At 44.8% G+C, this 27,397-nt stretch overlaps 2 protein-coding genes across 4 annotated transcripts in view; both read right to left on the bottom strand.

Annotated features, from left to right (window-relative positions):
• LOC130386968 (Y+L amino acid transporter 2-like) overlaps positions 1-10,295 on the bottom strand; it is a 40,760-nt gene extending 30,465 nt beyond the window's left edge. The window contains exons 1-8 of one of the 3 annotated variants that reach the window (XM_056595880.1): positions 8,086-10,295; positions 7,264-7,980; positions 6,681-6,806; positions 6,426-6,570; positions 5,497-5,620; positions 5,128-5,231; positions 4,858-4,954; positions 4,149-4,298 (exon numbers count right to left, since the gene is read on the bottom strand). In XM_056595880.1, coding sequence (XP_056451855.1) covers positions 4,149-4,298; positions 4,858-4,954; positions 5,128-5,231; positions 5,497-5,620; positions 6,426-6,570; positions 6,681-6,806; positions 7,264-7,765 — 1,248 coding nt within the window. In that variant the 5' untranslated portion in view covers positions 7,766-7,980; positions 8,086-10,295. The remainder of the gene's footprint in view (positions 1-4,148; positions 4,299-4,857; positions 4,955-5,127; positions 5,232-5,496; positions 5,621-6,425; positions 6,571-6,680; positions 6,807-7,263; positions 7,981-8,085) is intronic. The other 2 variants (XM_056595881.1, XM_056595878.1) reach the window with 2 other exon arrangements.
• Positions 10,296-11,320: 1,025 nt separating this feature from the next.
• ripk2 (receptor-interacting serine-threonine kinase 2) lies at positions 11,321-26,799 on the bottom strand. The gene is given in 13 exon segments (XM_056595903.1): positions 11,321-11,613; positions 11,615-11,842; positions 11,845-11,894; positions 14,308-14,532; positions 21,313-21,406; positions 21,729-21,824; positions 22,246-22,331; positions 22,909-23,070; positions 23,321-23,370; positions 23,819-23,976; positions 24,537-24,692; positions 25,991-26,144; positions 26,381-26,799. Coding segments are annotated over 13 exon segments (1,800 nt in total). The 5' UTR covers positions 26,590-26,799; the 3' UTR covers positions 11,321-11,481.
• Between the last annotated feature and the right edge of the window lie 598 nt (positions 26,800-27,397).

The raw sequence follows: 27,397 nt of genomic DNA, 5'->3' as shown, positions 1-27,397 counted from the left end.
ACGCTATACCATATGCCATAGTTTCCATATGCTAATGCCGTGTCTAGTTCATGCAGGCTGTGTTCAGTAAAATAAATAGATAAATTGCGATCTGTTTTCGGCACATGTAGGCCTATCTGCCTAAGCCCAAGTTGAAATAATTGTGATGTTAAAGGTGCCATGACATGCTATTTTATGGATGCTTTAATATAGGTATTAGTGGGCCACTAACAGTATTTAAAGACGCTCCTGAAATTCAGCCGTGGTGCAGAGTTACAGCCACTCCGAGCCAGTCGCACATTGAGCTTCCCTCAAATGCGCTGTTTTGGTGTCTGTAGCTTTAATGCAAAGGAGGAGGAGCGAGGCGGGTCAAGGAGGAGGGTGGGTGTGTGGCCCTGAGCAGTGTGCAGCCACGGTACCATGCGCTCTGTTTACAGTGGATGTATCGCAATGGCGAGGCGCACACAGCCTTAAGCCGTGTTCTGTAAATATTCTAGAACACACGTGAGTCCTGGAGGTCTATATCTAAATAATATCATATAGCCTACATAGATATCTATATCATATAATATATATTATCACGGCCAAAAGCTGTGTGAGCCGATATTATGAATCTAAAACGACCGTAGCTCCGACGTTCCTGGTTCTTTCACGTCCACATCAATGTGAAGTAGACCGAACCTCGACAAGGAGGAGAAAGGGATTCCTCCGCCTCCTGCAGCGCCGAGGCGGTGGTCCCTGATCGGCAGCGGGAAGCGGGGCACAAGCGGGAGACATTCTCCGCCAACAATCCCTTTCCCTTCCATGTCGTGGTTCATGTTCTTGAGGGAGTCAAAGCCAAAGTTCCTTTCCTCCAATTCATTCACAACCATGGCTGAGATAACCCCCACTACGAGTCTCGTTGTTGTAAATTCCCTATAGTTTGTAATATCGTATCGTATAATATATAGCGTTATTTCTATTCAGGCAGTTTGGGCAGCCCAGGTAGCGCCGTAGGGTCCTAGTGTTACGAGTTGTACGGGGCTGCGCCAGAGCTCGTTGCGCGCGACTGCTTAACATGCCATGACAGAGAATGCGTTCGTGAAGAGTGAGTAATATTGAACTACGTGTATCTACGTTATATAAATGTTATATACATTCCGTAACTCGGTTCCTTATAGTAGCCGTGATTTGTGTGGTTCTGTTACTGTGTTAATTGATTTACTCATGAATTGGGTAGCTAGTGTATTAGCCTGCACCTCGTGTAGCACGTGTGCGTCACGCAGCCGCACCATGTCGGCCGTTATATTGCACTATTGCATTATTGTGTTAACGTGTGCATGTGGCAGCTATTTATGCCAGTTATGTTTAGATAGCATTTATGAGATGTTGTTAGTACTAGAGCCCGGTGTTTTAGTAGGTAAATCTAGTAATAACCATTTGTCTATTTCTTATTCTGTCTTACAGAAAAACCATTCCTACATCATTCATTTATTCCTACATCTGTTCATCCATTCCGTCATTCATTCGGTTGCTTATTGAAGCCATCATTGATGTCATTCGTCTGCAAGAGATATAAACATCCTGAACTGTTCCCTGTGTATGCGTCTACTCTCTGACCGGAGTTACCGTCCTGGATAAAGTGATCCAAGCAAACACACACATACATTCTACAATACTCGTTGTAAAATACCAGAGACGAGAGTCCGACGTGTTATGCGCAATAACACAAAAAGCAGAACGGTTATACATATAACAAGGAAGTGTACAACACTTGCGTTACAGTCCTGGAGCTCTATATCCAAATAATATCATATAATACATAGATATCTATATCATATAATACATATTATCACGGCCAAAAGCTGTGTGCGCCTCCAGACGATATTATGAATCACAGACGACTTCGTCGGGTTCTGCGACGTCTCTGGTTCTTCCACTTTCACGACTGAACAGCGCTCTGCCTGCTGCCGGCTGCCGGCTGCCGGCTGCCCGCTGCCGGGCGGTGGTGCTTCGCGGCGGTGGTGTCTCGCGGCAACCGGCGGCATGTCGCAGTTCATGTACTTCAGGGAGTCAAAGCCAAAGTTCCTTTCCCCCAATTCCTTCTCAAACTTGGCTGAGATAACCCCCACTACAGTCTCGTTGTGGAAATACAAGAGACGTCAAAGAACCGACAAGAAACACTTTACAGTGTGTGTATTCACACACACACATACACACACACACACACACACACACTTACACACACACACACACACACACACACACACACACACACACACACACACACACACACACACACACACACACACACACACACACACACACACACACGCTCGCACGGTCGTGTCTCATTGGCGGGCCATGTCTCTGGGCGGGCCAGGCAGAGTAAGGGGAGGAGCTTACTGCAGTGTGACGCCATAAGAAACTCACATTCCAAATCAGCGCGCTTGAGCCTCCGTTTTTTTCAAAGGCGAGCAGATCACCTAGTGCTTGTTTTACACCGAACGCAAGTTTTGGCCACTGGGAGAACATAGGCAGGCTAGGGGAACTTATATTTATGTTATCAAACCTCATAAAGTGAGATTTTCATGCCATGGCACCTTTAAATGTTGATGGTGCAGTTGTTGAAATGAACAGATTGATTTCATACAAATCATAAAAGCCTCTCTCTGTGTCATTGTGTGTGCGTGTATCCGAGGTGCTTGTGTGCGTGCTTGCGTGGGGGGTTCTTGATTGACCGATTTTCTAATATTATTCGAATACTTCTCAGCGAATATTGAATTGTATTTTTGCCAGAAATGCACATCCCTAGTACTTACCGTTTTACATGAGCGGCATACGAGTGGAAAAACGGTAGGTGCCAGTATGAACTGGCAAATACCATAGGACATGAGTGGCATGCCAGTGGAAAGACGGTAGGTGCCAGTAGGGAATGGTACATACCATTTACATGAGTGGCATGCCAGTGGAAAAACGGTAGGTTCTAGTAGGAAATGGTAGCTTGGCCTATGTGCCATGATACCACTGGATCATGTCGTTTAGGAAGGTTTATGACACTGGATCGGTGTTAAATGATAGGAACCTGTAGGCCTACTGTATTTTTTGTTTAAACACCAATAAGAACAAATGCAAAACTTAAAATGTGGCCTATTGAATAGTCATACAGTAGGCTATATAGGCTACTAGGACACCTTGATAAAACACGGGGAAAAAATTGATGAATGTCTAGCCATAGGCTACAGTGCCACCCCCTTGTAGGTATAGGGACCTGCCTCTGTAGACATAGACTGTATAGCTTTAAATCTCTCTTATCGATTAGTCAGACCTGTTTAGGTGGCTAGGCTAACCACCATCACCGGGGCAAGTCTGGCTGTTTTCAAAAGCATCTGTCATTTCAAAAGCAACAACAAACAGATCGCTCATATCCTAACAACAGAACGGACCAGAGAAACATATGAATCCCTTTATTTACGGCGCTATGTTGTGATATAGTGTCAATAAAGACCAAATATATATAGCTTTACATTTGGGGCAATACTTTTCGTGAAATTATAGGGAGGAGGCGGGCGTGCTGGTATCATATACCATTGTTGGGAACGGCATTTACCGTTCCTGAACGGCATATGCCATGGTATGTCAGTGGTCGCGGTGGCACATTCCACAGGCCAATAGACGATCTCGGCGCACCTGGATCTTGGACAGGGGCACAGGCATCTGCTGTTTGCCGAAGTGTCTTACTCATCTGTTCTACCTTGACATAACCTGTCCGTCTATCTACCTGCCTTCCTGCCTGCCTGTCTGTTAATCTGTATGACTTCCTGTTCTACTTTTATCTGTCTTATTATTTGTCTTTTTCAGGCAGGTAATTGGCCACGTAGTAGACAGGGACCCCAGAGAGAGCGATCCCTATCCCTCTGAGGGAGTTAATGGTGTCGCTGTAGAGAGGAATTAGCTCCAGAAACAGGCTACTCACACACTAGAGGATGGGGAAGACCATCCTCTACCTTGACACTTCTGAGCCTTTCCTTTTTTCTGTCTGTCTGTCTGTCTGTCTGTCTGTCTGTCTGTCTGTCTGTCTGTCTGTCTGTCTGTCTGTCTGTCTGTCTGTCTGTCTGTCTCTGCCTGTCTACCTGCCTCCCTGTCTGTACCTCAATCTAGTGAGTCTGCATGGTGTCTGTCTGTCCTACCTTGACAGGTCTGTGTCTGAGCGGCTGGGTGTAGCGCAGGTAGATAAGGCCGGCAACGGAGAGGCCCACGTAGAGCCAGTAGCTGAAGCTGAAGTAGTTGATGAGCTGGAAGACGTCCTCAACACAAAGGAAGATCAGGCCCATCAGGCCCTGAGACCCAACAAGCTCGATTAGGTCCACACAAACACAGACATAATAACGCACTACTATACATGCACACGGAAGGTTTCCATGGCCAACCCTGTACTTAATTTTAAGTTTCTTGATACACACACAGACAGTTGACAGTCCACTTTTTTATTCAAATCTTATTTTATCTTCACCTAATTTGCCTCCACTTCTGTTCTCACACCTGAATGGGCCTATATGATCATATCTAGGTTGATTTTACATGAGTGACCTGCAATATATTACAATTGACAGTAGTTATCATTGTTTGTGATATTCACAATTTTGATTACTGTATGTGCTTTTGCCATATCCTGCATGTACCACATACAAATTTGCGCATTTCATCACCTTGCAAATTCCTTAAACATTGCTTGAATTTAGTATTTATTTTAGTTTATGAATTTATTATTTTTGTAATTATTTTGATTCATTATTATTTTACTTTTTGAAAATATATTTGAATCACATGCATGTGTTGTTGTGTAGCTATTCTGTAATAAAAACATTTCATCATTGGTAAAAATGCATGAATGCTCACATTGAACAGCAGTGCAGGAATGGGAGTGTATCGCTCCATGTGGATCAAACTCAGGCTGTTTGGAAGGTGGCCCTCTCTGGCCCCCACGAAAAACAACCTGGATGACAACATTAGCTTAGAGTCATCAGCGCAGAGTTAACACAGCTATAGATCCTCAAATGAACACATGAATATACATGTGTTTACTACGTTAGAGCCTAAAGACACATTGATTCTGTGTAAGATGTCAGAACAGATAAAGGCATCATTAAACATGGGCTTGGGGATCACCGCGAGGCGGCGATGACGGAGGCGTTGAGTCCTCCGTAGCAGGACATGGCCACCGCCACTGGGATGATCCAACTGAAAGGGCCCAAGACGGCGTTCCCAAAGGTCTGCCGGTCGGATACAAAAGAGTCATTACACTTAATATCAGAGGGACTCAGCGTTTGTTCATGCTAGCATAGACATTTGTGGAGTATTTATTTGGGGAATAATACATTTTAAAGTAAAATGACGTATCTTTAATTTACTGGGTCGTCTATCTTCAAATATGCCAAGGCGTTGTTCTTATTATGTTCTTATTATCAGGGTTGCATATGCTTTATGAAATTAAACTGTTCTAAGAAGAGCCATGCTAAATATAGCCTAGTAACATACCACAGCCACTGCATCGCTAGCCAACAGGGACGGCATGTCCAGCACCACATAATACGCCACGTTGGTCAACAGGTAGATTATGGTCACTATGGGCATAGAGACGGCAATGGCCAGTGGCAGGTTCCTGAAACCAAACAACCACTACTGAAAAATAATTACTATTACCATTAACAGTTTCATAAAACAATTGCAATAGTTTATCCAGAGAAAATCTATTTATTTATTGGCCTTGCGTTCTGAATGTCATATGCTGGGAATGGGAAAAGGCTATGCAACAAAATATATTTTTGTAAGTGGCTTTTATGCTATCAGTGTTAAAATTATCAGTCAAGTAAGCCATATACTACACTTAACAAAGCCTAATAATACTATGTGTTAAAATACTGCATATATAATAATTGTATTTATCATGTCATCACCTATTCAGTAGAACAGTTTTAGGTTTCATAACATACTCCAACATATATTACCAAACCCGCAGCTGACAGAGGGTCATTTGGAAATGACCCATCTGTTTCCCTTTTAAAAACAGGAAACCGTAAACAGGCCGTATGAAACATTTAGATCAGAGGTTAGGTTGGGTGTGCGAGTAAACTATCAGTTTCAGAGTGAAACTGAGCTACAAATTAAAACCATGAAGACTGGATGCTTCTGTGTGTGCTTTTGTGTGTGGTGTACGCACTTGTTTGTTTGCATGCCTGCCTGCGAATGCAGCAGGACATTTTAGTGTAGTAGCTATGGTAAATTCCCCAGCGAAAGATACTGGGTTTGATCCCAGATGTTGGTAGCTCCGCCTGGCCTGTAGGAGTCCTTCTGTAAGAGGCCTGCCCCCTATACATTCTCCTCAATCTCTTGTATCTGAAGTCAATGGAAGTTGCTTCCTGAATGAATAGTAGCGTAAAAATGTGTGAGGGGGGGCGATATGCTACCTCTCCGGATTCTGAATTTCCTCTGTGACGAAGTTGAGCGTGTCCCAGCCCGAGTAGGAAAAGAGTGCAGAGTAAAGAGCCAGGGCAATGGCTCCGGGCTCCGAAGAAGACCCTTCGAATGGAGCGTCAAAGTTCCTTGTCTCCCCTGGAAGGAGACAAGAAAACCACCGTGGCATTAACAGGATGTGCTTCAACAGACACCGGCGTCATACGCCGCAATGCACTCTGGTCTCCGTGTCTCGATGTTGATCTCACCTGAAGAGATCTTGAGGATCCCCATGACGATGACCAGGATGAGCGCCATGAGCTTTGCGTACGTGAAGATGTCCTGGACAAGCGTTCCCCACTTCACGTACGCACAGTTGATGAAGATCAGTACACCTGGACCAAGCAATATAATGAGAACATTGAGACAACAAGAGGTTAGCTGATAAGGTCAGCTGGTTTCTAAACCCACTCTCCGTTGAACCATGAGAGTGGGCTCCACTGTGAAGGAGAGGGGCAAAGGACAAATGTACAGCACAACTATTAATACACATACGTTTGCAGAAGTGTGTGGCTCTGCTCCAAATTGTCCTGTGTGTGAGTTGTGTGCATGAGCGGTAGACAATAGATAGCCTTACTATCTTTGGGTGGGGGGGCTGGAATAGAAAGTTGGAACAGAAAATGGTATCATATACCGCTTACTTAGTCAAATTGTTCACACTGGGGCCATAGCTCTTTAAATGGCTGCCTATTTTACAACCACTAGTCCTAAACTTGTATGCAGGCGGTCTAAACTAAACGTCACACATGGCTCAAAGGCTTGTTTCTGCTAGCTGGAGTAAATAGACCTTACATAGACAAGCAGCAGCGATGAGTCGGATGGCGTCGTAGGGGGGATGGCAGGTGGGGTACAGGGCCTCCACCAGGTAGTTGGCGAAGGTGAGCGAGATGACTGCCTGGCTGGCAGGCTCGATCAGCAGGATCGACGTCCACAGGCGGATGAATGCCGGAAAACCACCGAAGGACTCAAGGATGTAGGCGTAGCTGGCGCCCGACTTGGTGATGGTGGTGCCGAGCTCGGCGTAGCAAAGCGCGCCGAACACGGAGAAGACGCCCCCAAGGCCCCAGATGACCAGTGACAGGCCGTAAGAGCCGCTGTGCATCAGAACCCCCTTGGGCGACACGAAGATGCCCGAGCCGATCATGTTGCCGACGATGAGGCATATGCCGTTGATCAGCGAGATCTCCCGCTTCATCTGCATCTTCTCAACCTTCCCGCCCGTCGCCTTGAGATCTTCGACTGAGGGAGCTTGACGGGTACATAGCGCCCCCGAACTCTGACCCCCTTCCCCCATACCCTGCACCAACACACACTGTTACCGAGACCACGGTGCCACAGGTCAGACGTTCAGTTCAACACTCAAAAGTGGAGTGGATTGTGTTGTCTTACTTTCATGTGATGGATTTCAAATGCAGATTGTATGCCTTTAAATTGTGATTAAACACTTAAGCGTGTGAAAGTTAAAACAACAGTTGATCTATATACGCTCCATCTACCTTCAAGAACCACCTACAAGGGTGAGTCAGAAAATATGTTGATTCATTAACACTTATAAATTGCAATATCACTGACAGGAAACCAAAAACACGTGAATGAAAACAAGAGGGAACTCACCTTGTGTGTTCACCATAAAAAAAGAGAACAAGGAATCCTCACGCCAGCACTACACTGGAATGTTTTGAGTCAAATTGAGCAAGGCACCACATGAATCACATCTGAGGGGGTAAGCAACAAGCCTGTCAGTGTTGCAATCGCTGCCTCCCGGTTCCAGCCAGGAGGGTTTTTCCAACAGCATACACTACTCAACACTTCTCACCACATCCCGTCCCCCAACCGTCTATTTTGAAAGGGAGTAAGGCCCCTCCTTTTCTGCGTGAAGCCTTAAAGGGAACTGGGACACAATTACAGGCCTGATGTCTCGTCATAAATTCATTATTAGCATTCCCATATCTGCAGCACAGCATACCCAGTACTTTTGACCTACAAGAACTAGGGTTAGTTTCAGGCATTGCAATGGCAGAGCTGTATCCAGAATGTCCTCTAGGATGTTTACTGAAGGCCTTCTCCTGTAGTCCTAAACACAATGTGTGCTCTGACAACATGCCAAAGACACACTGGCCAGCCCTACCATGGCTCCATGTACATGTACTTGTAAATTAATTCATTGCATTGCATGCCTGCAAAATAAAGCACACACCCACACACCACAGGTCAGAAAAAATAAGGTGCGTAATTTACACTTCCCTGGAAATTATTAGGTTACCTTGGAGATAACTCCTCTTTCTGTCATGTCATCGTTTTAGACAATGGTAACTAACAACTTTAAATGATAGCGGTCCACGATGGTGCGGTTATGTTCGCGAAAAGGATTATGGCGTGTTTTTAAATGTTGGGGGTAAAAATTGCTGCTACTCGAGGCGATGCGGGCCACACACACCTTGTGGAACACATGGTCCACACCGGACATACCCATCCCATCCCTCAGGCGTCCCCTGCCCCAAGTAGGACCGGCAGCTGCTGAAGGGGCTTTGGCGGAGATGCAAGCTGCTGGCGTCAGTTAGTCTGTGGGCCTTGCCTGTCTTCATGGTGCCAAAGAGAGACAGGACTTTCTTCTGTGTCGTTTCCATCATATTCCGCCTGAATCTTCAGAGCAACTTCCTGCATGCGGCTTCGCGAAGCAGCCATTAAAGACGATGGCTAAGAGAGACCGTTTAACCTGCACTTGATGTGCAGTTTGATGGACATCAGACATTGTGCCATGATGACAGCCTTTCGTGCTTTCTTCACAGCGATTGAAAAAAGTGAACCCCATGCAGAGGTTTGACTTTTGAAAACTAGAGCCAATCAAAATGTGGACAATAGATAGAAATGGTATGCAGTTGGCAGAAAGCCGGTCCTGAACCCATCTGCACCTACAGCCACAGTCTGTTTTAAAGATGAAAGGGGAACAGTTAAGAGCACCGCAATTTCAACACACATTTAAAGAAAATTATAAAATCACACATACTATGAACATTTTTATTCATGTGTGTAAAAACTGCAAATGCAAATGAAAAGAAAAAAGCCTTAAATACATAACAAAAGGTTGCTATGGAGTAGAGACAAAGCAAGTTGATCCTGTCTACAGTTCTACTCTAATTAAACTGTCTCATGAATGGAAGGAATGCTCACTGTCACCTGTAATAAATACTGGATGCTCCAACGGTAATAACACAATTATCCAGTGAAATACAGTCCAGATCATTTATTTAGCTTCTCACAAACGACGATGTTTGCAACATTATGCTGAACATGATATATTATATAAAAGGCACCATATATCCTACTGAGTAGAATATGGTAGAGGTGCCTCCTGTTAAGTCCAACACAAGCCGTCCTTCAACTACTGCAAGTTATGCACCTTAATGACAGCATTACCTTAGTGCCGCACTTAATAACAAATCACAAATCATGAACCATATATTTTGAACTGCCATGAAATGCATTGAAAGAAGACACAGCTACTCTTGTTCTTCCATTTATACCTAACACAACTTAAATACTTATCTAATTTAGACCAACTGAAAATACTTAGCATTTTTATAAATAAATGGCCATACAAAAAGACTTATGTACAGAGCTATACATAACTGAACCTCCATAAAACTTTTTTAAAAACAACATATAAGCAATAACGGAAGCAGTCGACCGTATTCAACGCCAACTCCAAAGAATTCATCATCTTCCTTGCGACCATTTCATACCGCTGTGCAACTTTATGAATTCTGTACTGTCTGTCTGTCTGTCTGTCTGTCTGTCTGTCTGTCTGTCTGTCTGTCTGTCTGTCTGTCGTGTCTAGTCTGTCTGTCTGTCTGTCTGTCTGTCTGTCCTGTCTGTCTGTCTGTCTGTCTGTCTGTCTGTCTGTCTGTCTGTCGTATGTCTGTCTGTCTGTCTGTCTGTCTGTATGGTCTGTCTGTCGTCTGTCTGTCTGTCTGTCTGTCTGTATGTCTGTCTGTATGTGTCTGTCGTCTGTATGCTGTCTGTCTGTCTGTCTAGTCTGTCTGTCTGTCTGTCTGTCTGTCTGTCTGTCTGTATGTCTGTCTGTCTGTCTGTCTGTCTGTCTGTCGTCGTCGTCTGTCTGTCTGTCTGTCTGTCTTCTGTCTGTCTGTCTGTCTGGTCTGTCTGTCTGTCTTCTGTCTGTCTGTCTGTCTGTCTGTCTGTCTGTCTGTCTGTCTGTCTGTCTGTCTGTCTGTCTGTCTGTCTGTCTGTCTGTCTGTCTGTCTGTCTGTCTGTCTGTCTGTCTGTCTGTCTGTCTGTCTGTCTGTCGTCTGTCTGTCTGTCTGTCTGTCTGTCTGTCTGTCTGTCTGTCTTCTGTCTGTCTGTCTGTCTGTCTGTCTGTCTGTCTGTCTGTCTGTCTGTCTGTCTGTCTGTCTGTCTGTCTGTCTTTATCTGTGTGTGTGTGTGTGTGTGTGTGTGTGTGTGTGTCTGTCTGTCTGTCGGATCTGTCTGTCTGTCTGTCTGTCTGTCTGTCTGTCTGTCTGTCTGTCTGTCTGTCTGGTGTTCTGTCTGTCTGTCTGGTGTTCTGTCTGTCTGGTGTTCTGTCTGTCTGTCTGTCTGTCTGTCTGTCTGTCTGTCTGTCTGTCTGTTCTGTCTGTCTGTCTGTCTGTCTGTCTGTCTGTCTGTCTGTCTGTCTGTCTGTCTGTCTGTCTGTCTGTCTGTCTGTCGCTGTCTGTCTGTTACTGTCTGTTACTGTCTGTTGTATGTCTGTCTGTCTGTTCTGGTCTGTCTGTCTGTCTGTCTGTCTGTCTGGCTGTCTTTTCTGTCTGTTCTGTCTGTCTGTCTGTATGTCTGTCTGTCTGTCTGTTGTCTGTCTGTCTGTCTGTCTGTCTGTCTGGGAAACCAAAAAACCAAGATGTCCGCCAGAATCCCAGAAGTCTCCTTATTTGACCCATTTTTGTGGAAGCTCCCTCCATGAGCTGCCCCATCAGTCCACTTCAAGGCAGCCCTGCTGATCTTCTTTTGCTGCTGCTGCTACCTCCTCTCGGGGCCGGTGTCACCAAGGGAGAGCAGCGGGGCGCTGGGCCCCGGCGTCACCGGGGACACGATCACGGCTGGGTATGGCTGCAGTCTATATTTCTGCTGGTTACTGTACAGGTGTTGCACATACCAGGCGGCAGCAGTCCTCGCTGTGCCGGTGGGCGGTGTCCAGCAGCTGACGTACCTTGGCCGTGCGCGTGGGCTGGTTCAGCACAAGCTCATAGTCCTCGCGCATCAGGAGGCTGCGGGCCAGAAGGGCATCAAGGCTTTGGTTCAGGCAAGCCTCCGTCATGTTCTCCACGATCTCCTCGCGGCGAGATGTCATCCAGCGGCCCACCGGGCCCTGCTTGTGCCCGGCCCCGAGGGATTTCTTGTTGCTTGATGAACCAATGCCGAGTCTGGAGCCCATGGGGGAGGAGAGGGGACATTATTTTATAGAAATACAAAATATTTAGTAAAAAAAGTGTGTCAGTGGGGCCTGATAATGGGACCCCCTTTCCACCACCCCTCTGACAGATCTGGGCTAGAACACTAAGGAACGGTAACTATCAGTGAAATAGGACACATACTAGAATCTGTTCAATGCTGTTTTTCACATAGCCCATTCATGGGATGTTTTCCTATTTTTATTGTGAAAAAACATCTTTCAGCTCTATCGGATAGACCATTTAGCATCAAATAATGACGTCAGAGTAGTGCCAGTCACAGCTCTTGAGCGGCTGTTGGGGCATGAAACAAAACCTGGAATATGTGGAGTCAGCTTTCCTCAAAACACACTCAGCGCTGTACCCCCCTACACTTTGACGTCTTTCTATGCGCTATCAACACAAAACTTTACACAATATCTAAGGGGGGTCCACCAAGTAATCGGACCCTGGATTTCTCTGAAGCAGACCTGTGATTGATTGAATGATGACAGCTAATTTGCATAATCATATTTGTGCGTAAATCTGTCATTACTGTTATTTTTTAACAGATTCAAGAGAATTATGATGACATAAAGTTTGGCATTATCAAGGAGCACGTAGACAAAATTTTGGGTCATTTTTTTTATTTCTTCCAAAACCTTCAAAGTGCAGCAAAATCTATCGAGATGGATGTTATGGATCTTCAATTCAGCATGTCAGATAAGGCCCAAAGCCCCCATTCACTTTCAATGTTAAATAATAATATTATAAAATGTTATAAATAAAATAAATAATAAAAAACAATTTATCATATTATTATTAGGGGTCCAAGCCAACAGGTTGGATCCCTATTGTTTTTGTAGCGATTCTTATCCCCTATTATTACTATAACTCCCACACCGAACCTCCCGCAGTCCAAAACGTTATACCCACAGATTCACTGGAGTCTGCTGCATATTTTGGCATAGGCCACGCCCATTTGCCATTTTCGCAAAATCGCGAAGACCGCTAAACTGCCTTTTCGCTACACTCCCCATATTTCTTGCCCAATCGACACCAAACTTTGCACACAACATCTTCAGACGCATACAAAAAAAGAAAATCAAACACTTTTGTGATCCGACCATCGACGACGAAACGGTAGCGTTTTGAATATTTGTTTATTAGCTACGTTACACGTGGAAAATCATAAATCTAAAAAAATCATCAATTAGACATCGGATCGAGTCCAAATTTTACACATATGTCGGTGCTACCCTTAATGGCGTTCGATAAAAAATTCGGAAATTTCCGCCAGGAGAAAAATTCTCTTCGGAAAATTACGGCACAAGTCGGCGCCCATAAACGAACGACGTGTTGTTATTTATACTTCCCACCCTCAAACGTGGGTCCACAGCCCAAACCGTGTAATTGTGCAGACACGCCCATTGCATGACTAGATCCAGTACGTACTGCTACTCAGACGCCAAAATCAAGAACAGCCGGTCACCGGGGTGGCCGCCTATACCAAGAAAACGAGTTTGGCGATAACTCCCACACGAACTTCTCACAGTCAAAACCTTTATATCCACAGGTTCACGGTAGCTGTTTGAATACATGATTCGCCGATGTTGCCGGCGAAATGCACATCGCTTGGGACACCTGGATAACTGCTTGGCAGTTCTAGCTATTATTATTCTGTTTGAAACACAATTCACGAAAATGTCACTGTACAGCAAAATATATATATCCTGGCTGACATTATGGGTCCATCAGCCAAAAATGTTCAGCATGCCAAATAAGGCAAGACCATCAAATTTCAGATTTTTTCTGCAATCGGGGCGGATATGCCGAGCATTTAACTTTGACCACGATTTATAGCGCCACCTATGGAAACTTTGGCACCAAACTTTTTGAGCATCTCCTTCCTGGGAATACAAATGTCGTTGGCATTTGAAAACTTTTGTGCAATCAGGGGCTGAGCTCTAAAGCGTTTCGTTACCATCCAATATAATAATACATAAACCCTACAAAGACAATAGGTATCCACAGATACACTGTGAATAATAAGGGAGCTGATAGCAATAGTGTGGTTTGCTTTGCAACCACATTTATTCTCTTGCCTGGGAATACACCTCATCCACAGCATATATGGACCACTGGTGTGTGTTTACATAACCTATGTATGTGAATGATTTGGTGTGTGTAACTCATGGCAAACACATGCAATCACACACATTATTTCCACCTTTCATCATTACTCATAGATGCTCATAGATGTTAAGCGATAACTCCACTCCTAACATACCACTCTACTAATGAGAATGAACAACTTTCCAAAACCTGTTAGGTTGTGTTACATTTTGAAGAGGATACATTATGAGTAAATTAGACATTACGGGATGAAAAATAACAAGATAACTCTTGGCCCCACCTTGTTCCTGCAATTGTCCGATGGGCATGACGGGGAAGTCGTCCGTTGTCTGTTGTTTGAGGGTCTCACACAAGGCGACGCCCCCGTGGCAGTAGGCCTGGCCGGGGTCCTTCATGGGCCTGGTGGGCATGGCGTGGGGACAGTTCATGTCCTGGTCGGGGCTTAGGTCCCTCAGGGGTGCCGGACGTTCCAGGGTCAGGCATAGGAATGACGCCTGACCTCCGTCTGAAGGGGGGTCCAAAGGTCAATAGGAGGAACAACAAAGTGAGGGTGAATCTTCAGCATGGTACAGAGTAGAACTGCAGCGGGTGAATTCCCATGTTTGGTCAGGACTAGGGATGTTTCGATACCAGACATTTAGTAGTCGATACCAATACCAGTGAAATTCCACGATTCTCGATACCCAATTCGATACCACGGTAAAAAAACTAAAACAAAACAATAAATCGTGTATTTCAACATAATCATTTATTAAAAACATTTGAACATTACAAAATACAGTGGCAATGTCTTGTAGCCTTCAAGTAAGGAATACAAATAAAGAACAGTGTCAAACAATATAAAGTGCAAAATTAGGCATTATTCCTTCTTCTTTTAAACCTGGATAGTAAATAAAATAGAAAACCTGCGTCCAAAGGAAGCACAGCAGACCTGGATTAACAACTTGAAATTATTTTATATCTGCATTACCTGGGGAGAGTGTAGAGTCTACACCAGGGGTCGGCAACTGGCGGCCCACGGGCCATAACTGGCCCGCCAGACAGATTATTCTGAAGTTATATGTTATATTATTAAGTTATATTATTTTTTATTTTTAATATTGATTATCGAATATCTATATCTGTTAGCTTAAATGTAAAGGGCCGGATACAGTGAACTTTATTTTTCTTTCACAACCGCTTTTGAATTTAACTTTATCAAATCCTGCTACTACTCCAGGATGGTTAGAGACACACTCATCACGGTCACACGTAAACTGCGAGGGGCTGAGCGGGAGCTATTGGAAACTATGCAATATTCAATTAAACAGACCCCCCCTCTATAGGCCTATATACAACAATCTAGGCGACCCAACATTACGTATTTTTGTGTGATACTGCACGTAGAGAAAGGCAGGAGCTGCTGACAAAAGTCCACAAAAGATTTAAGTCGCCAATCTCTGAGACTTTGCTGTTGAATACAATTAGAGTCTCTGATGAGGCTACTTCACCTACAGCTCTTCTAACGGTGAGCAGGGTTTGTGTGTGTGCGCAGTCAATCAGCACCCGCCATGGTGTGTGCGTGTGCGTGTGCCACTATATTTCATTCTAGACAAACCAGAAAGGGGGCTATGTGCTAAATACCGAAATTGTCATTTAAACATGCGCCGATCACGTGAACGGACAACTTTTTAGGGGTCCAAGCCAACAGGTTGGATCCCTATTGTTTTTGTAGGGATTATTATACTTCCTTCATTAGAAGTGGTACCACAGCCCAAACCGTAAATGCTGCACACACGCCAAATGAATGACTAGATCCAGGTAAGTGAGGTGACCGCAGACGACCAAATCCAGACACGACGGTCCCTAGGTGGCGCTGTACCAAGGAATACGCGTTTGGGGCTATAACTCCCACCCCGAACCTCCCACAGTCCAAAACGTTAGACACACAGATTCACTGGAGTCTGCTGCATTTTTTCGCAAAATCGCGAAAACTGCTAAACTGCCTTTTGCCACATTTTTTGACCAATGGACACCAAACTTTGCACACGACATCTTCAGACACACGCGAAAATAAATCGTTCTCCTAATCTCCTAATTGGGCAAAGGAATGTTCTGAAAACGCGTTTGGGGATATAACTCCGACACCGAACCTCCCACAATCAAAACCTTTATATCCACAGGTTCACGGTAGCGTTTTGAACACATGCTTTGCGTTGTGCCGGCGAAATGCACATTTCTTGGACCCCTGCATAAACTGCTTGCAGTTCTAGTTTATTTTTGTTTTTGCATAATCGGCCGATCTGAAGATCACTTCCGTGAGGTCCCGAACCGTGAGGGTTGATCCGTATGGATGACAGGAAATCCGTGAGCCGTTGTACCACTATAAACTAATGAATTTAAGCGTTGCGTTTGATATACAAATTAATGCATGGTTGATGGCTTGAAATATGCATCATGTTGAGTAAATGGTGGATGGATTAAGTGGGTTAAACTGAGGTGTGTGGTGGTTGTTTGTAGTGTGGCGCTATGTGTGCATGCAAACGGTAAACGGGGAAACTCGGTAGGCTCTGTGGAAATGCGACCCTCGCTTTTCACAGTGTATTTCAGGATAAGTCGACTTGAATTCTTTGAATAAATCTGGATGTCTGTCTTTGAGGTACTTCGATAAGTTGGAAGTGTTTCCTCCTTTCGTTTGAAAAGCTCAATGGCACCGTTTGCATTTAGGTTTTGCGAATCTATTATTAATCCATGATCATCGGCCTCAAACGCAAGGTACTTCCAGAAAAGACTCTTGCTATTTTTCGAGGCGGAGCCGTCACAGCTTGTAGTTACCATCTTCTGTGTTCCTTTGGCATTTGACGGCAGACTACAACACTTGTAGGTGTATATGCTGCCCATGTGACGTTCGGGGGAATTGTATCACCGGTACCTACGGTACTGTAGAAGAACGAGTACCGTCACGTTTTTAGAATTGTGGCATCGACTTGTTACCGAAGTATCGGTTCTCCCGACATCCCTAGTCAGGACGTCTGAAGACATGAATCTGCAGCTTGTTTATTTTGAAAATGTGCTAATTCCAGCTATTGATTCCACGTGTACATTGTGGCAGACTGCAGGGAGGAGTGAGGGGAGTGGTAGGTCTGGCAACCTGCTGGCTCCATCCCAAAGCCTTACATGGACTTCCTCCTTTTAACCATGTGAAGGGGAAGTTGGAGCTAGAGCTGGAGCTAGGGAGGCTAGGGTAAGCACAGGAAAGGCAGGATCTGTGTGATCGCCTGGCAGCGTGGTACGCCAAAAGGGAGAGAGATAGGTGGAAGGTGTTGGACAGACATTGGACTGGAGCATAAAGGAAGTGGATGACCCTTTTCCCACCCTGGTTTTGTTTACAAGGTGAATAAATTGAACTGCTCTCTGTGTGTTGTGTCGTTTTGTCTGTTCAACTTGTAGCGTGGAAACCCCACACCCACAGGCCCGCTACATATTGTGGAGGATTCGTGCTAGTAACAATCCCAAGTTGAATAGATAGACCAGCACACAGAAAAGATGGAAGCGTTGGTGAGGAAACTGGTGGACGCGAACCTTGCGCAGCAGGCTAGGTACATGGAGCTGATGGGCCGCCAGAGACGCCGCCGCCAGAGACGCCACCGCCAGAGACGCCGCTGCCGCCGAAAGGGACGCCGCCGCAGAGGGAGACAAGGCCGCAGCGGAAGACGAGGCCGCAGCGGAAGACGAGGCCGTAGCGGGAGACGAGGCCGTAGCGGGAGACGAGGCCGCAGCGGGAGACGAGGCCGCAGCGGGAGACGAGGCCGCAGCGGGAAACGAGGCCGCAGTGGGAGACGACGCAGTGGAAGACGGAGACGACGCTGTGGGAGACGGAGACGACGCAGTGGGAGACGGAGACGACGCAGTGGGGGACGACCCAGCACAGGAGATTGCAGAGGCCCTGGCCAGGAGGGTTGCTCTAGGGAGCCGGACCGCCCCTCCCTCCCGGTCTGAGGTGGAGGGTGTCTGACAGACTGCAGGGAGGAGTGAGCGGAGTGGTAGGTCTGGAAACCTGCTGGCTCCACCCCAAAGCCTTACATGGACTTCCTCCTTTTAACCAGGCAAGCCTGGGGATCGTTAAGCAGGGGTGCTGGGGATTAAGAGGGCTAGCAAACAGACATGTGAAGGGGAAGTTGGAGCTAGAGCTGTTGTGTCGTTTTATCTGTTCAACTTGGTAGCGTGGAAACCCCACACCCACAGGCCCGCTACAACATATATAAAGAGAGACTAAGAATCACATGTATCTCCTCAATGGGTGCCAACTCAAACCTGCACCCTAAACACACTGTAATTCTACTGCAAAGATTCAACAAGTAATTTGTTTCATCAGGTTAAACTGAATGACCATTCTGGTATTCCAACAGCGCAGCCATTAATGCCCCCCATTCCCGTTTTGAATTACCTTTTCTAAACTAGAGGGTGCAATTCCGAACAAAATGTATGATTGCATGTTGGTCCATTAGCCAATTTACATGCCATATGCAATACCATGCCTTCTAAGGCACGGTAAATGGTATAGAATATGGCCTCGTTCAGTGCAAGCAAAAGTGGACATAATTTATTCTGTGAACATTTGTGTTCCTATATCAGATACAGGTCAGAGTTCAGGCAACCTTTCAGTCACTGGGTCATTCTGACACCACTCTGAACACACAGTGAATGCAAACATGGAAAAGAGCTGCTAATGAGGTCATTGGAGGGACAAGTGAGTTAATAGTAGTAATGTCTATAAAATCAGTAATGAAGATAAGAAAATAGCCCTTGACAATGAAAAGAAACAAAATCTGTTTCAGTGAAACAGATTTTCACTGAAAGATCAATAACAAAGAGGTCTCATGGCACGCTTCCATCCTTGCATGTGCAATGATGGAAGCGTGCCATGAGACCTCTTTGTTATTGATCTTTTGCTCATGTGGGTCTGTCGGACTGACCAGTTTGATCTGGAATCCGATATTGGCCACATTTTAGTAAATTATGTGAACAATCAAACAGTAACGTTAGATGTGGGCAATAAATCTGAATTGGGCAACAAGGCGTGAATAGTGAGCGGAGCCTATGTGTGCAGGGTGTCTAACCCAAGGCTGACATGTGGTAAGGAATGTCTGGCATCTCAGAATGTCTGGCAGACATCAGCACTGTCAGACAATGTCACCGGAAGCTTAACCTCAACAAGACTGAGCTCCTCCTTATGCCAGTGAAAGATTGCCCTAACATGGACTGACTGACTGGTCACTGTCGAGGAGATCGCTGTATCCTCATCACCAACCGCGAGAAACCTTGGTGGGGTACTGGACAATCAGTTTTGCTGCACCACGAGCATCACCGCGTGCCCGATCCTGCAGATTAGCCGTCAACAATATCCAGAGGATCGGGCAATCCCTCACAAGGGAAGCAGCTCAGCTCCTGGTCCAAGCGCCTGTCATCTCCCGTTTCAACTACTGCACCTCGCTCCTGGCTCCTGGCTCCCTGCCTCCACGATTAAACCTTTGCAGTGTATCCAGAACACTGCAGCACGCCTCATGTTCAACCTACCTAAATTCTCCCATGTGACCCCCCTCTTCCGGGAATCAGCTCGTATTAGATTAAAGATGATGGTAGTCACCTACAAGGCGGTCAATGGAACTGCCCTCGCCTACCTCCAACTGTTGGTCAAACCACAGACCCCAGCACGAGTGCTCTGCTCAACTACTTCAGCTGGGCATCTGGTACCGCCATCACCAAGAGCAAGCAAAAGTCTAAATCAAAGTCACAATTCTTCTCTGTTTTTGCACCACAGCGCTGGAACAAGCTCCCTGCCGACGTCAGAGCCCCAGAGTCGCTAACCAGCTTCCGCAAAAGACTCACTTGTTCAGAGTTTGCTAAGACTCTGCATAGCAACCTCGTCCCACCCCTCCTACTTATCGTATGTTGTTCGTCCTGGCACTTAATGTACACATTTATTGTTTGTCGCACTTCATTATTGTACTTAGTTGTGTAGCATTTTTTCCTCACTATCTTTGTTGTGTACTGTGAATGCGTTAACCTAATGCTTGTTAGTGCTTGGCACTTGGTTCCAGTGTTGGGAAGGTTGCTTTTAAAATGTATCCAGTTCCAGATACAGAATACATGCCCAAATATGTTATATGTAACGTATTCCGTTTCATCATTTCATCATTCATCATTATTCTGAATACTTGGATTACTTCCACAGTGAATTGCATTTTATAGGTGTAGGAATGCGGCATCAAATCCTGCTTACTAAACAGGCCTATTCTGGTGTGTTCTTCTGTTCAAACTGGCTGAATGTGTTAAGCCCAAGTCTCCCTGAAAGTAAACTATTTTATATAATTTGCTGTAGTGGAACAAAGACTATAAGGGCATGTTTATGCGAAAAATAAGTGCATAGGTGTTGCCTATAAAATCGCAGAGAGAGAGAGAGAGAGGAGAGAGAGAGAGAGAGAGAGAGAGAGAGAGAGAGAGATAGAGAGAGAGAGAGAGAGAGAGAGAGAGAGAGAGAGAGAGAGAGAGAGAGAGAGAGAGAGAGAGAGAGAGAGAGAGAGAGAGAGAGAGAGAGAGAGAGAGAGAGAGACGTTTTATGTGGGTGTCTGTCCAAATTCCCAGACGTCCGACAATCAAACAATAATTCCCATAATGTGCGGGGCTGAGCGGGTGCCTGTTACTTCCAAAGAGGCAAAACATATGCTTTGTAGAACTGGATCGGACCGAGGTGCGTTCGCTTTCACAAATCAAGCGAACCGTACCAGGGTTTGTTTGGAAGCGAACCGAGACCAGCTGATCAGGGAGGTCTCGGTCGGCTGATTTGGTTCACATCGAAGTGAGGTGGTTGCATTCATGCCAACGCAAACGTACCGAACCAAGGAGACCAAACTCGTTTAGTGCGCACTAAATGCTGTTGGTGTGAAAGCACGAATAAACTGCTGAAACAGAAGCATCTTCATGTAATCCATTGATTTCAACAATGTAACTGTATTCTAAATACCAACTATTTCAATTGTAACTGTAACGGAATACAGTAAGCTATAATTTGTATTCTGAATACGTAACGCCGGTACATGTATTCCGTTTCTCCCCAACACTGCTTGGTTCTATGAACATCCTTAATGTACCGACAGTGATATATTGTTGTTTCACTTTCTTATGACAAATGTACTTCTTGTAAGTCACTTTGGTTAAAACTGTCTGCTAAATGCCCAAAGCATAAATGGTAAGGGGCTAGCATGCTAGATGCGTTGCATGGCATCATACCAAGTGGCTTTATTACCTTTAGTTGGAGGGGCGTCGATGCTGGTGAGGAGCCCTGGCTGAGATATGTCAGTTTCCTGAGAGGAGGCGGAGCCTGAGGAGGTGGAGGATTCCTATTGGAGGGGAAGACACATGCTAAACACACCGGCAACACTCAACACTCCTTGGAGTTGGCATTTGAAAAAAAAATTAAATATGTGGATAGTAATTATAGAAATTATTGTGGCAGGTAGATAATTCCTTCAGAATATTTAATCAGCCACTTAAGATCAGACATTTGACTTATTCCAGACTGGAAATGTGGAATAGAACACTGCATAAGTACAGGACAGTAATAATATAAAAAAATAGTGAACGAATGTCAAATAAAAAGTTGAAAATAAACTAAATGTCTATCTATGTAACATGGTGGTTGTATCAGAGCAGGATACATACCGGCCAAGGCCTGGGGCTTTCCTTCAGAAAGTCCATGGATCTCTGTGCCTCCTTCTGGCAGACTGCCTGGCCCGGAGAGCAGCTCACACTCCTCCTCTAAGGTGGGTCCAACACAAGAAGAAAGGGTCTTTTTGCTTGATGAACCATCCTTCCAAATTTTTTTATTTTGTAATCTTTTTGTGAAACTTGATAAATGCTGACTAATGAGACAAAAATAAAATACTATTCTAAAAGATAAAACATGTGAAACCGAGGCTGAAAAGAGGAAGGGTATTTGCAACAGGAAAGGAAATGAAATGCGTCTTCAAACTCTATGTCACGGCTCTTGCCCAAAATGATCTCCAATATGAGTCTTCATAACGCCACACCATGCAACGTTTCGCTGTACACAGCGGTTTGAGCAACCTCACCTAGCCCCAGAGACTAATCAGTTTGACCTGACCAGTTGAGGCTGCTTTAAAACAAGCCTTCAAACACACACCCACCACAGACCCAAAAACTCGGATTTCTGACCAACCTTTGACTTCTTGATTTCAAAGACGGCCTCTAGGAAGTCAATGTCGTCATATCTCCTCAGCATGGGCTCCAGCTCCATCAAGCACTCTTAGAGACACACAGTACACATTCAAAGTGTGAGCAAGTGAGTGTGTTAGAAATGTGTCCCTGAATTAGGGCCTATTTTGCATTTCCTCCGCAATTGACTGAGGTTGATCAATGAAGACGTTTGCCAAGTGCTACGATGTTATAGAAGAACTTCTAGAGAGAAGCGTGACTGAGCCTATCCAGGAACCAAAAACTTAAAGAGGCGGGGTTACGCCTTATTTCCCGTTTGTTATATGGTTATTCTACCGAAGAGCAAGTCATTTGTGCGAGTGGGCGAAGCTTTTAGAAGAGAACTTTAAGAACAGTTTATCTAGAGGGGCCAGTCTACAGTGTGTTGATAGATTAACTAGATGAGGCTCACCTAACCCCTACCTGCTTCTTAATGGCTTTTATTATGTAAGCGTCTCCTATATGCATTAACAAAATAGTAAACAGTATTTGCTGTCACAAATCTTTTACCAAAGATGGAGCCGTCCGTACGGTGCCACTGGAACGTTTTTGTTACCCTGAGCTTTATTTACCAAATCCAATGACCTGCAAGCCCCTTTATTTGGGGGGCCCTGTGTTGTGTTCTTACGAAGTAAGGTGGGCCGGTCGTCAGGCTCGCCCGCCCAGCCACAGGTCATGAGGCGGACCAAGGTCTCTCTACTTGGGGTGTCGTCCGGCAAACTGCCTGCACCCGTGTCAGGGCGGGTCCCGTTTATCACGCAGAACATAATCTGCATGGGGTTGATCGTGTCTGACACACACACACACACACACACACACACACACACACACACACACACACACACACACACACACACACACCACACACACACACACACACACACACACACACACACACAATGATTAATTTGTATTGCTACGATAATGAGATAGTTAAATGCACTTTGACAAGGAATCCGTTTCAGAGTAGGAGCTGTTCAACTACTTTATTCAATGTGAATTTAAAAATATACTTCCATATACGCCATCAGTCTGGTTACCTTCAAACGGAATCTGCCTGGACAGCACTTCCCACATGATGATGGCGTAGCTACAAAGTGAACATAGAGGGGGGGAACCCGTGAGGGACGAAGAGCATGGTGTCACCAATGTAATTCCCCTTTTCTTTAAAATAATTCACCTTCTGAAAGCTGGCTGTGGGTTGGATTGTTCGGTTGGCAGCTACTTAGCCATGCCATGGTGTGGTCTATTGTCTATCAGTATGCTGAAAATCCGGTTCAACAAACTTCCAGAAAGTCTGCCTCAACGCGGTGTACTCTTTTAAACCAGGGCTTAAAGCGTTTCCGTCTGTCTATACTGTCGCTAACATCCACTGTTATGGATGGTGCTTCAAGTGTCTTTAAAAAGTTTATTATTACACATGTAAAGCACTTTGAATGGTCTTTGCTTTGGGAATGAACTATGAATGAGTATGTTTCTGATTGGACATGGAAGAAAAGCAATAAGTATGTTAATAGACATGGTGGCCTCTCTCTAACCTGTACATGTCGTACTTGACGTCCGTCTTGCGGATCCTGTTGGGATGGTACTCCTCGGGGGGCATGTAGATGATGGTGCCCCCTATCTCTGTAGGTTTGGACCCAGAACCTTTACTGATGGACAACTGCCGCCATTTGGACAGGCCAAAGTCTGCAATCTAAGCAGCCGAACATGAGCATTACAAGTTTAAAGAGAAATGTATTTCTTGTTTCACTCAGTTAATCTAAATACTGTTTTTTGTACTCTGCAGATTGTCTATGATCCATCTTAATTCTTGAGTAAGGAGACCAATATTGTTGCATAAGGAAATACATTTCCATAATACATTAAGCAATCACATGCATTTTTAGTCCATCACAAGATGTATTTTCGAATGACCCTGGGTCATTTGAAAAGAAGAGCACAAGCCTATATAAGGGATTCCACAACAGATCCAACAGGACCACTGAGCCATAAACTGAGCTGGAAAATGACAGCTTATTCAGATTCAAATCCACTCTTTCCCTCCACTCACAACAAAAGGTTTAATCAAAACTGAAAAGGCTGTACACTACTCAAGCTGTATTTCCCTTATCATGCGTGCACCACACACACACACACACACACACACACACACACACACACACACACACACACACACCACACACACACACACACACACACACACACACACACACACACACACACACACACACACACACACACACACACACACACCTTGACGTGAAATTCCCCGTCCAGCAGGATATTCTGTGTCTTGAGGTCGTGATGCAGCAGTGGCGGGGTCATTTTATGGAGGAAGTTGACCCCGAGCGCGATCTGGTAAAGGATCCTCAGCCGCAGGGGCCAGTGGAGATGGGGATACGAGTCTTTCTGTACAACACATAGACCAAGACTCACTTCAGCAATTATCGCGATTAACCTGTTGTTATTTATCCATCTTCACTTTGGTTGTACTATCGTTATCATTATGTTAAATTAAGAGCCGACTCCAGGTGTGTGGATCCCAGTGCGTATGTGTTGCATTCCGGATACTTAGCTGAGTCAGTGACATTGATTTATTGTTTTATATTGTATTGTTTTATTACAATAACTGCTGTAAATATAAATCGGCAGATTATCCTATGGTGTGGGGTCTGTTAGGATTGGATTATTCTTCCCCAAACCTGACAAGGCAACGCGCATTCGCAATCATAATATTGAACATGTTAAATATGATCCTATATCCTGTGGTGAGGGGGAGCCCAGAGCCGGCCAGGTCCACAGGGCTAGGATTGTCAACCTGGAGTTCGGTTTTGAGGAACACTACTGGCTTGAAATGAAATAGGTTAGTGCCTGGTTAGTGCCTTGTTAAGGCCTGGTGTGCTGTGCAAAATCTTTGCCACACAAAGACCAAAACAGTTAAATATTGTGTGGTTTATAGACAGGTGAGGTTTATAGGAAGGTCATGTTTTCTTGTTGAAGGTGGTTTTGAAAAGCACAATTTAAAAACTTTTCCTCATTTTGACAAGACTTTGGGATAAAGACAGATTTGTTCATTGAGATGATTTCTATGATCATGCTTCACTAAATAATTTAAATAGCTATTGTGGGCACATTGCAGTCAGGGACCACATTCAGGAAAGTCCCTCATGGACTTTCCCTCGGGGGTAAATTATGTTGTCACAAGCTATTGTGAGATAAAGGATCGAGAATAGTATTCTATATTCTCTTTGGCCATAGTGAAACTTCACCCGATCAAATGCAGGAGTTGAAATTACTAATTTCAAACACTGGGGCCAAGAATAAATAAATAGATAAATAAAACATGAGATGTATACGGGCTTGAGAACTATTCAAAACTGTCATCGGAAAAAATGTAACTGAAATAAGGAACAGATCGATGTCAAACATGTTGGCACAAATATGTCGAAGTAATTAAACAGAATAATTGTACAAATAAATGCAGCAAATAGAAAGTGTTTACATTTGACATTTCGTTGCATTCAGGGAGACATTACTTAAGAATGAGGAACCACGGTGATAACTTAGTTCTCCTTTATGTTAAAAAAGACCAGGCCCCATCAATGGGTGAATGTTATGTTAAGCTTGACAGCAGCAAATCCCTACACATTAACCCACGCATTAACCAACCACTGCAAAATACCAGTAAGCCTAAATAAGGTCATTACCTCGTGGAGCAGGCGGTCCAAAGAACCATTGCACATGTACTCTGTGACGATACAGAAGAACTCTGGCTCGTTGCACACACCGTAGATCTGGATGATGTAGTTGAACCTGGCTTTGTGGAGTACCTCAGCCTCCTTCAGCAGGCTATTTCTCTCCCTGCAGCACACACACACACACACACACACACACACACACACACACACACACACACACACACACACACCACACCACACAACACACACACACACACACACACACACACACACACGCGCGCGCGTTTTCCGTAGCCAGTTTGATTTAAGGAAGTAATATTAAAGATTACTGCGAACAAATCAGTTTCGTTTAACATAAGAATGAGATGTATCAAGGGGGCTTAGGGAAAAATAGCGTACCTTTCGCCAACTGGAGAGTCGATTTTCAGGCACTTGATGGCTACAGAGGTTCGCCAGTCCGAGTGCTGAGCCTTGAACACAGTGCCGAAGCCTCCTTTGCTGAGGTAGTGTAGATCAGTCAGCTTCTGATAAGGGATCACCGGCAGGGTGCTCGTCAGGGTGCCGATGTTCACACAGCCGATATGCGTGTGGTGTGCGTTGTGGTCCATACTCTTCAACACGTCCCTCCGATACTCACTCCAACCAAGTAATAACCTAACTACTGGATGAGCAATTCAACATTAGGATTAGGCTTACTGTTAACATATAATACGCATTTTTTTAAACCGAGTTCAACGGGGAAATCAGCCGCTCATTTCCAGTAAAGCCCGTGTGCTCAGGGTCGTCAGCCCGTCTCTGGTTCACAATGTCTGTCTTTCTGTCCCGTCAGATGACAGAAGTGAAAGCCCTTGAGGGGGCGGGCTGTGGGGAGGTCTGACTCGTTCTTCCGGTAGCTTACGCAATAATGTAGCTGTTATTGTTTCTATAATTTGTCTTATTATTAATTTATTGTGCGATACATTTATGAGCATTAAATGACCTTATCAATTAAGAACCGTGTTTGTCTGAGTGTGTGGGTCAGTCAACAGTCCAGTCCGTTCACGTTATTCCACCAAAAGCAAACTAACACCTTTAAGCACCTTTTAACAACAACAACAACAACAACAACAACAACAACAACAACAACAACAACAACAACCACAATATTGCCATTATTTGTGAATAAATTTGGTTAGTTATATTTTAAGTTTGAAAGACTTAAGGCAACACATTATAGCCCATAGCTGTGTTCGAAATCGTTCCCTATTCACTCACTCACTATTCCCTATATAGTGTTCATGATATAGTGCACTATTTAGGGAACGAACAAACGAGAATTCGGACACTACGCTGAACATTTCAAAACGTCATTTGCGTCAGTAAATGCGCTGGGTATTTGTGTGACGCAGACAGATGCGCCCACATCATGTAAACAAA

Source organism: Gadus chalcogrammus, chromosome 8, assembly GCF_026213295.1.
Source record: "Gadus chalcogrammus isolate NIFS_2021 chromosome 8, NIFS_Gcha_1.0, whole genome shotgun sequence".
In the NCBI taxonomy this organism is placed as follows: Eukaryota; Metazoa; Chordata; class Actinopteri; order Gadiformes; family Gadidae; genus Gadus; species Gadus chalcogrammus.
The sequence above is the reverse complement of the archived record's forward strand: the minus strand, read 5'-3'. Positions and strand labels throughout refer to the sequence as shown.